At 38.0% G+C, this 11,546-nt stretch overlaps 1 protein-coding gene across 1 annotated transcript in view; it reads left to right on the top strand.

Moving 5' to 3' along the window:
* Window positions 1-11,546, top strand: part of LOC112160736 (ephrin type-A receptor 6) — a 62,775-nt gene that overhangs the window by 31,848 nt on the left and 19,381 nt on the right. Inside the window, exons 3-6 of the mRNA XM_024295505.2 lie at window positions 1,956-2,084; window positions 2,958-3,107; window positions 3,180-3,341; window positions 3,451-3,679. Of these exons, the coding sequence (XP_024151273.1) occupies window positions 1,956-2,084; window positions 2,958-3,107; window positions 3,180-3,341; window positions 3,451-3,679 (670 nt within the window). The remainder of the gene's footprint in view (window positions 1-1,955; window positions 2,085-2,957; window positions 3,108-3,179; window positions 3,342-3,450; window positions 3,680-11,546) is intronic.

Genomic DNA, 11,546 nt, shown 5'->3' with positions numbered 1-11,546 from the left:
TGTGTTTTTTCTGTATCACCCTTTGAGTTGGTTTTGAGTTGGTTGATTTTACATCACCTGATTGAAACAAGACAAGGTTTGTTCTGTTGATATAGGTGGTGGGGTGATGCGGGGAACTCAGGCCGCATTGCGAGAGTGTGCCAGGGAGCTGCTCAGCCCCATCACCACACACCCTTATCTACATTACTTTGATCATCCCTTTAATGTTACATATCACTTTGTTTGGCTTTCAGTTTTACATTTTCCAAATGGATTTTGGTAAACAGACTATTTCAAACACAAGTACACAACAGTGGGTTATGTTGAGGTCGATTCCATATAACTCAACAACTCAATACATCACTTACATGTTTATTTGTCAACTATAAGTTCCCTGCATGCCTCTTTCTTCACATCAAACATGCAAAACTACATTTCCCATTTTCCTGCTTGTTTGTGTCTCATGTCCGTAAAGTTTCTGTTATTTTTGAAACTTACTGAAAATGCAACAAACCCATTTACTGTATACTGGAAAATGGTGTTGATTATCAGACATTCTTATACATGCAGATGCACAAAAATGGTGCAAGTAAAACCATTTACATGTAGATTTAATTCATAATGTTTGTGTTTTGGCTATATCCTCTGCTGTCTGTGACTAAAAAAAATCACTTTATTACAGCTGATGAGAAATGTTTTGGTATTTTATATGGTCTGGGTCAGCCTTGAAGACCAACTTCAATGAAAACTGGGTTTTTAGTGTTTTTGACATGTTCTTGTTGTATTTTTCTCTTGATGCAGGACATATATGAAATAATTTAGGATAAAAACTGCATTTATGAGTTTTTCTTCATTCAAATTGTTGTGAATTAAGAGCAGACACAAAAATGCCATTGGAAAAAGCTTATAGAAGTGGCATAGAAGCCATTTCTAGACGACTAGGTCCATGCACGTCAATGTTTTCCTCGTCTGAGCTGGCATCTAAATCAAAACTGTTGCCCCGGTAATCTTAGGTTGGGTGGTTGTGAGGGGCTGTAAGCTAGTGGGAGAAAGTGTAAACAAGGAGATAATGGGAAAAGGGGGAAGGCTTACTCTGTTCCAGTAGTCCTGCCTACACCTCAGAGGTGAATCTCTAATGAACTCTTGCCACTCTGCAGAAACTATGTCCTCAGAAAATGACATATATATTTTTTTATTTTGACTAAAAACAGCAGTCATAATTAAAATACCTCTGGGAATGCTTTTAAAAAATATCAAAAGATGATCGGAGTGGGAGTCTGTTCTGTATTTCACCTATTCTAGATTTCCATTTGGATTCTCTTTATTCAAAAAACACGTTTGTCATTTACTTTCTGCCATTTAGAAGGTATTCTTATTTAATCACAAAGTCTTGCCTATTGCAATACAGTTTTTATACTTTGTTTAAGCAGCAGAACATTTGGAGATGTATTAGACAAATAACTTTGAACCTGTTTCCTCTCTTCTTTTCTCTATCCTTCAAACATACATACTGTAACACTTCAGATTAAACCTCCAAAAGTGAAACAAAAATAAACAAAACAAAAGCAAAAAATATGAGCCAGCCTCTTGATGAGTCATTTTCTCATGCCATGTTTGGATCAATTTCTTTTTTTTAGATTGCTGGCCGTTATCAACTGATTATAAACTCAACTTAGCCATTACTTACTTCTAAAGCACACTTTATTCTCAGTCCGGCAACTAATTTTACACAAAAAGGGAGCAAAAGGTTGGACCCAATGCCCCCCAAGTTTTGAAACTCTTGGAAAGAGAAGTAATACTCTTGTGGATAAAATAGAACCAAATGATTGTTTCACGAGTAAGATGTTAAACCTGAAAATGTGGTCTCTCTCTCTCTCTAATCTCTTTGGATTAAACTGAGTTAAGGATTAGATTATTCTTTTACTTATATGGATAAACTGACATAATTTTTCATATGTTTCTCTTGCATCTTGCAGTGGGATGCCATTACAGAGATGGATGAGCACAACAGACCCATTCACACCTTTCAGGTTTGCCATGTAATGGAGCCAAACCAGAACAACTGGCTGAGGTCTGGATGGATCCAGCGACAAGCTGCACAGCGGGTTTGGCATTTCTTAGACTTTAATCTATTTCACAACATTCATTCATTCATTCATCTTCCAGACCGCTTTTTCCCTTTCGGGGTCGCGGGAGTGCCGGAGCCTATCCCGGCTACTGACGAGCGAAGGCGGGGTGCACCCTGGGCAGGTCGCCAGTCTGTCTCAGGGCCTCTATCACACACCCATTCACTCTCACTTTCACACCTATGGGCAATTTAGAGTCACCAATTAACATATGAAGCATGTTTTTGGACGGTGGGAGGAAGCCGGAGTCCCCGGTGAAAACCCACGCATGCACGGGGAGAACATGCAAACTCCACACAGAAAGGTCCCAGCCGGGATTTGAACCGGGGACTTCTCGCTGTGAGGCAAGAGCGCTAACCACTGCGCCACCGTGCAGCCCATTTCACAACATCAAACCTTAAAATAGATAGTTTTGAGACATAGTTTTTCAATGTGACTTTGTCTCTAATTCCTGAAAAGAGAATCATTCTTTGTCACAGCTTGTTAATGGGGCAACATTGATGGCTAATGCATGTTGGAACATTTATCCAATTAAACACATTTTGAATAAATGTAAATTTTGTTAATTATAAGTTGTGTTTTCTTAGATGTTAAAATGTGTATCATTAAAAAGAAACAAACAAGATCTGGTTGAACCACTTTTTTCCTCTTTGTTTTGCTGCAGAAATTATTTCCAAATTCTAGTTACAACACTTTTTTGGTTTAAATACAATGAAATGATTCATTGTTACATTGGTTCTTGTAGCAAGCATAGGACATTGATTAATAACAATAAATAAAATAATAATAAATCTAACAAGTTGGGCAAAATTGAAACTGAATTTGGATTGATTTGTGTCTGTTTTGATCCAGGTATATGTGGAGCTGCGTTTCACTCTCCGTGACTGTAACTCCATTCCTTGGGTGTCTGGTACCTGCAAAGAAACCTTCAACCTCTTCTACATGCAGACAGAAGAACCTCTTTCTGCAGGAGCACGCTTTCGACCCACCGACTACGCCAAGGTTGTTAGTGAGTAATAATAAAGCATAAAACAAAATTGGAAGGGCTGAACGCGTTCTTCGTTTGACTTGTAGGTGGACACCATAGCGGCAGATGAAAGCTTCACACAGACCGATCTTGGAGACCGTGTCCTTCGCCTCAACACCGAGGTCAGGGAGGTTGGACCAGTGACAAAGAAAGGCTTCTACTTGGCGTTTCAAGACGTCGGCGCTTGCATCGCTCTTGTGTCTGTCAAGGTCTGGTAACAGAGTGTGACTTAGGTTTGCATCAATGGAAAACACAAAGAAAGACTTCAAAAGGATGGTGACGCTTCAAAGTTTTGTGTTTCTCCCTCCATCCCTGAAGGTGTTTTACAAACGCTGCCCTTCGACTTTGAGGAACCTCGCAGCATTTCCTGACACGGTGCCCCACATGGACTCATCCTCCTTGGTGGAAGTGAGAGGTGCATGTGTGGAGAATGCAGAAGAGAGAGACACGCCCAAATTATACTGTGGTGCGGATGGAGACTGGCTGGTACCACTGGGCCGCTGTGTCTGCAGCATTGGCCACGAGGAGATGGATGGCCACTGCCGAGGTGGGAGCAATCATGCTATTAGTTGATGCTTGGTTGTGTCGTTCAAAATCAAATGCAGGAAAACTGGATAGAGAAGAGAAAAAAAAAGAAGAGAAGATTGCATCCTTCTAACAGATCTCTTGGGCCATCCCTGCGGCCTGCAGGAGTTTGACTTCACTGAACCGATATTCCCTCTTCTCATTCTAAGATCCTGCATCCTTGTCTGATCCGATCCATCCACATTTCTCTCCATCCCATTTCATCTCCACCTCCCCTCATCATCTTTCTCTTCTCTCCTGCCCACTTTGTTTATGCTTTACTGAATTCCCCTTCTATCCCTTCATTTATCTCCTTCAAATCGCTTTGTCACTGCCTCCCATCGCATTCCTTTTCTCTCACGAGATGATAAAAATGGGAGAAATATATTTTTCTCCAAGTATTTTTCTAATATTTTATAAAAGGAACTTTCTGATTTTCCTAGACTGCTTCATTTAAATTACAAAGTTGTTCTTTTTTTCTGTTTGATTTGCAGAATACGTCATAGCATGTGTGCAAACATACAACTTTGAATAAAAATATAAAAAAATCACAACTTTTCTAGCCTATAGTTATATCAAAAATATACACCATATTGTTTATTGGGAATTAATTCCTTCTTTCCAAAACTCTCCAGCCTGCTTTCTTAATTAGCCTGTGGAGATGACTGGGGGGGCTAACTGGCTAATTGCTTTCATTTGTTAGTTTCACAGACAATTTAGCTTGCACCTCTAAAACTACACTAACCGCCTATTTTACTCCTGCCTTACTCCTGTAATTAAAGCAGGAGCTAAATCACGCCATGCTCTGAGATTACATCTTAAAAGCCCTTTGTGTTACTTTGTGCCTTATGTAAATGTGTCTGCGGTGAAATTCAGGTGCTTCCTCTGTGAAAATGCTTCATAAAGACCCTCAGCAGGCGTCAGCAATTAATATGTTGGCATCTAGATACTCATTGTTTGGTCCTTTTCTACATTTTCCTCATCTCGTCTTCAGTCATCTCAAGTTAAATTATGTTGAAAGTTATTAGGAGAGATTGTCAATAAGACAGCACCTTGGCAGCAACTGTCTCACAGTGTGTCTGTTTTACAGTTTGTCTTAACATTCGTCCATCTTTTATCCTTTTTGTTGCGTTGGTTCTTCCTCTTGATTGATGCTGGAGACCTTGGCAACACCCATCAGGGTCAGTGATGGTCTTTGATTTGAAATGTTGACCCACTTTGCCCTGGGATAGTTTTTATTTAACTCAAAGGAGGAGACAGGACAGCAGGAGGAAGAAGATCAGATGTTTTTTTATGCATTGCTGATCTGTTATTCTAAACTACTTTACTCCACATGCAAATGCATGTATAAAAAATTAAAAAGGTTTTCTTTTTCTTAAGATTTTTAGGTGTTCATGTTTTACTTGGTGATACAGTGAGAGGGTCCCGGGTCTTACTTTGTGGAGTTAGCATGTTCTCCTTGCGCATGCGTGGGCACTCGGGCATTCTCCCACAGTCCAAAAACATGCTTCATAGGTTGATTGGTGACTCCAAGTTTTCCCTCAGATATGTATGTGAGTAGTTGTACATCTCAGAAGCTGGGTAGACTCCAGCATTTCAGTGACCCTGAACAAGAACAGGGAGGTTCAAAAGATCAACGAATAAAGTCTCATTTCAGTGTGCTTTGTTAATACTATTAACTTGTACGAATATACAATATATCAATGTTTTTTTACACAATGAACATTCAAAATAACAAAAAATGAAAACAAGTAAAAAAAAAAATGTATTTTTCTGTAAATCGTTTTGAAGTAAAAGTCGCAGTAGTAAAAAAATATGCAATAAAAAATCCTATATTTGTTGCAATCTATTTAGCAAAATAGAAGATCAGCAACAGACATATCAAAATAATGGAATAAATAACAAAAAAAGACTGAATATATTGAAACTTCTCTACCAGTAGCTTCAAACATAGGGGTAATCAATCATTCATTTTTTTAACCCATTTTCTCCCTTTTGGGATGACGGGGTTGCTGGAGCCTAACTTGTGGGCAAAGTCAGGGTTCCCCCTGAACAGGTCGCCAGTCTGTTGCAGAACCACAACCACACACTCACATTCATGCCTGTGGACAATTTTAGAGTAACCTATGAAGCATGTTTTTAGCTGGTAGGAGGAAGCCAGAGTCCCCGGAGAACACATGCATGGGGAGAACAGGAACACTCCACACAGAAAGGTCCCCCATAGGTGTTTCTGTTTCAGGTCCCCCAACCGGGATTTGAACCAGGGGGCTTCAATGCTGTGAGGCAAGAGCGCTAACCACAGCACCTTCGTGCTGTCCATTATCTCAACATACAAACAATAATTCAGATAACTATAGCATTAATAACATCTTAACAAGTCAATTACGCTCTTCAAATCACTACATTTGTTAAATTCTTCATCCTCCGTGTCACAGTGCACTTTTTCTTTTTATTTTCTTTCTTTTTTTATTTTAAATCGCACATAAGTTGGATCCCCTTAAAAAAAAATGAAAAAAAATAAAAAATATGGAACTCAACAAACCAACAAGACATTCATGAATAGGTAGGAGATAATAATGGGTAGTCGGAATTTTGACCAAGGACATAAATACCTATTAAATTGTAATTCTGAGGGAACTCATTTGCTTTTTTCCCCGTAGATGTCTCAGATGTTGTGGCCCTGCACCATGTCACCTAATAAATGCTGCATGAAGTCGTCTGCAAGCTCCTTATAAACTGTTTTATTTGTGGACACTAAACTGGGTTTGTAATAAGAAAAAGGAGAGATAGAGGTAACTTCAAGAGTTTCTTGGATACTAAACACCCTTTAGCTGGAATGCGTATGCTGGGCTGTGCTGCTCTCTAGTCAAAGTGCTTATTTGTTTATTCACCTTTTATGTTATTTGCTCACTACAGTGTAACAGGGAAAGATCGACTTTTGCTTTGGTATTGAGAACAGTGCGTCTTTTCCCATCTCGAGCTGTGTTTTGTTTTCAGTCCCTGTTCTCGTTGCTGGCAGTGCACCATGGGTATCCTGCTCCTCTTGTCGAGCCAAAACAACACATAAAAGGAAGGTTTTCTCCGACTGAAAGTTTTCCTCTTTTATGTGCTCATTTTTTAATTCTCCTTGAACTTTTGTCTGCAGTGCTAAAATATGCTTTCTGAAAAATGCTCAACTCAAATTGTGTCTGGTTTTCCAGCCTCATAAGATACCAGATCAAAATAGATACATTTTTCATTTAATTTTTCATAGATAAGTTTGTAGATATATTTTTCATTAAGTGCTGAGTACACTCATTAAGTACTGAGCTCCGTCTAATAAAAACTTCTGAAAGTCTTTGATTGCCTTAGGATGCTCTTTTTTCCAAACAACAAATCATGATTCCTACTTGTTGCCAATTAAGCTAATTAAGCGCTTTAAGCACTTTTCTGTTAGTGTTGCTCTCACTTTTGTTCAGACACACAAATCAATTTGGCAAAATGAGCCGTGGAGAGCATACCTTGTGTCGTATCTCCAACAGCAAACATGCAATGCATGAAAAAAATACTCTTACAGGCAAAAAGTAATTAATCTCATGAGAGTCAAAGGTTGACATGGTAATGCATTCTTTGAAATATTTTCCACAGTAAATAGCATGTGAAGAGGAATAACAAATATAGGTGCAGGGGCGGAGCTATTGGGGCATAAGGGGCATCTAGGGCCATCCAAATTTATTTTATTTATATCAGCATCATTATGAATAAAGATTGAGAAATCATCAATACAAGCTTTTTTAAGCATTAATAATTGCACCTTAGAGAAAAGAACTGTGGTTCAACATAGGAGGAGTAATAATCAATAACTCTTGGTAGGAATTGGGAGTGAACCCAAACTCAAAGTTTATTTATGTTTAGTTCAATGGCTTTTTTTTTTTTATTTTAAAGATAAAAATGTTTTTTAGAGCAGCTCAAAAGAACCTTTGGCTGCAGATCTTTCCCACTTTGCCTCTAAAGATTCACTGACATTAATAATAGTTGAGATTGATGCAGCAAAAACGGATTGTTCCTGCGGCTGAATTAAGGTTACAGGTGCTCACAGTGAGTCAGTTAGGAAGTCACAGTCAGAGGGACACACTGGGGAGTAAAGTGAATGCATCTCTGGGGAAATTGTGACATCAGCATTATGTGGTTCAATTTATTGGCTGGATTTGAAAAAAAAAAAAATCATGTCCATGAAAGGCAAAAATTCAGGAGCAGCAATTTCATGAGTCTACAAAAAAAGCCAGAGTGTGAGGACAAAGATTGTAGCAGACAGCTGGAGACCTATAGGTAACGTCGACTTTGAGAGCAGAAACTCCATCCTCTGGGGCAGCAGAGCAAATTTACATACAAGCTCTGACTTTCTGAGCATAAGAAAAGGCTTTTGAGGTAGAGCAGCTCAATAACTGTGCATTACTGCCAGAAAAATGAATAATAACATAAAAAATACTCAAATCATCAGAAAGCTTGCTTGATTTTAGACAGCTATATATTTATTTATATAGATTCTTGCAGAAGCAATTTGGCTTTTGTGCACAAAAAGAGCTCTTTCATCTGTAAAAGAAGAAATGATTACAAAAAGTAGATGTTAAATTCTAGCTTTCTTTTGTCTATTAAACATTTTTAATTTGAATTACAGCTGATATAGTCAACATAAACATAGCAGTTATAGTCTTGGAAAGTGAATTCCACTCCAATCATCTTTTGATCTATTGTTAAACTGTACCCAGTGATCTTTTAATCATGATTATGTTGGTTTTAGAGCAAAAAAATTAAAATAAACTGTTGTTTTCCATTACATAGTTTCTGCAGAGTGGCAGTAGTTCATCAGAAATTTGTCTTTGTGAGCAGGACCGTTAGCACAGAGTAACCCCCTCATTTCCCATGATTCCTGAGTTTACACACCCTACTGCTAGCTTACAGCCCCTCACAACCCCAACTTAAAATTATCGCTGCAACAAAAATGGTGATATTTCAGTGAAGCCTTACAATTTTAAGCCACATGCTGCTCAGATGAGAAAAATGATGACATACATGTATCTATTTGTCTACTTCAGAATGGTGCAATGTAATTTCAAGCCTATTTTTTTCGATTTATGCCCTCTATTAAGAGAAAAATGCTGCACAAACACCAAAAAAAACACTATTTACATTTGAGTGGGTCTTTGAAATGAATGGGAATGGTAACAATTAATAGAAGCCAAGACAACAAATTAGTATTATTCGTATTTGTTTTTTTTAAACAACAAACCCACATAAATGCAATTTCTTTAAGCAGAGCTCATGCTGTAATAAAGATGTGCAATTTGCAAGTACTTGCAGGAAGTTTAGGCGTGAACTTTGTGTGACTTCTGCTGTCTCCTCGTTTTCATTTTGGAACCCTGCTTCAAAGGGTACTGTGATCAAAGCAGTCTGAGAGGCAGCATGGGGAAAAAAAAAAGATGGAAAGAGAGGGAGAGAGAGAGGGAGGGAGGAAGAGAGTTACTGAGAGAGGATAGGGAAAACCCCAGCGCTCCCGAACATAAGTAGAGCTGCGCATTGACACGTCCATCTCTCCCTCCCAGCTGCCTAAACAAAGGCATCACAGCTTATCAAACCCTGCTTTCTACCCCAACAGCATTCTGCCAGACTGTTCTGACATCTCAATCGAGCACTTTATTATTCTATTCCTTTCATTCAGCGTCAGCCACAAGAGTATTACTCAGATAGGCTGGTTATATCATGACCTAGATAAGGCAACATCATAGAGCTGATTCTATTTGTTCCACATCTTTTCATCGCAGCATCATTTTTGAAAGGAGGCAGTGAATTTGAGGCGAAGCTAATAGAGATGTCTTTTCATATTCTATTTTAATCAGAGCAGTTATTCTGAGAAAACCAGAAACTCAGCAGTGGGATAAGTGATTACACTCAGTTACTCAGAAATTGAGATGTCTTGGGTTGAAAATCAAACAGTTTTTTTTTTTTTTAACAGTCTAACCGAGTTTCCTGTAGACGTATGTGGCTGATGTCAAAGACGGGATATTTTCTAAAGCTTGACATTATATAGTGTCATGCTGTTTTCCTTTCCTGTCTTTTGCCTCTGACCTATCCATGTCAGGGTGCTACTAAAATCGAAAATAATCATTGATTGGTTCCACCCTGGGAGAAAACTTGTGACCTTAAATTCAGGTAAAGAGGAAAAAGAAATGGGAAATCAATGTGCCTCTCGGTTGTACTGGAGTTACTGTGGCTGTCCTTTTGTCCATTAAGGATGGTGTTTACTCTGGCCTTAGTGTGGCCAGAGCAGAGCATCACTCATTCTCTGTGAACTCCCATTTGCATATCAAAGCTCAGGGACCAGGCAAGGTAAACATCCTCCATGGCACCAGCTGCTTCTGACAATGTAAAGTCTGGAGATGACTTCAAACCCTACTTATCTTCCCTCAAAACCATTAAGAGGGAGATCACAGCCATGGAAAATTCACAACTGAAGTGCTTGGCTTGACACTTTTTTTTTTTGCTTTACTTTTTCTTTCTGAAAAACATTATGCTAACAACACAAAAAGTCGCCCATCACTCGTCTATGATTTGTCTTGCTACAAGATCAGGGGAGGAGCTACGTAACACAGGCCTTAATGCCCTCCAATTTTTGAGTCAGTAGTGGTGAAATTATGGGCAAAAAAATAAGAAATCATCAAAACATGTTTATCAAAAAACAACAAATAAAACTAAAATTAGAATTAAATTGAAATAACAGGCCCCACCCCTGCTATAATGTTGACAAGGACAGTTTATACATTTGTTAAGCTTGTAAGCAGTTTATTAATATGGCCTATTTAGACAACAGTCTCACTTTTGATATGAATAATTCTTCTATTCTGATAAACTTTATTCGTCTTATTGCACCAAAAAATATCTTACTATAACACCCTATAAACAGGTTAATAATGTTTGTTAATGTATTATTAAAGCTTGTTAAGGAATTTTATTATAGTGTTACCAAAATAATCCTAAAACACAAAGAAAAATGAACAAAAAAGACAGTTCTCTTACACTAAATTCTAAAGCTTCTTGCTGTCTTCTCTTTTTACAGCCCAATTTAGTGGCCAGTGAAACAGCCAGAACTGGTGGAGCTTTCATACTGTGCTATGATGTACATGCAATACTTGCAATAGATGAGAACTACTTTTTGAACTAGCACCACTCATTCACTGTTAAGCTTTACTTTGAGCTTTTTTTATTTATTTAATTACTTGAACCAACTAAAAATGAAAGAATAGCTTTTCAAAATCAGACAAAATCGAGGCAAAACAAATGTAATGCTGTGACAATTAAGTGGAAAAACAGCCTTTTCAATAAAAAGCTGTTACATTGTTTTTTTGTGTTTTCTTTTTTGTTAAAGAAAGATTCTTACACAGGGAGTTGCTTCTTTTTCATGCTATTGAAAGCAAGACAAGAATTTACACAGCTCTGTACGCAATATTTATCAGCTGAATGAGCAAAACAATTCCTGATATTGACATTTCTCGCTCTGTCTCCCAAATAATACCTGAATTGAGGATGTTGTGTGAGTGCTACGGCGAAACATTTATCAGTCTGGGGTGATAATCTATTTACTGATATTAGCAAAGCGATTAGTGTGTCTTTTTTCCACAGAGGTGCATCAGGCAATAAGGATGATGTAAGGAGAAAAATAAACAAACGTGAGAAACCGCATCACCTTTTTATTTAAGATATTGAAAAGCTAAAAAATAAACATTCCCTTTGGCTGCTTTATCATAAATTCTTGATTAAATTTCCCAGAGTAATACTTTTCCTCCTCTATCATTTCATTGTCTGTTGCAAATAGT

This window comes from Oryzias melastigma, linkage group LG3 (genome assembly GCF_002922805.2).
Source record: "Oryzias melastigma strain HK-1 linkage group LG3, ASM292280v2, whole genome shotgun sequence".
Classification (NCBI taxonomy): domain Eukaryota; kingdom Metazoa; phylum Chordata; class Actinopteri; order Beloniformes; family Adrianichthyidae; genus Oryzias; species Oryzias melastigma.
Note: the sequence above shows the minus strand (reverse complement) of the source record. Positions and strands in the feature narration are given on the sequence as shown.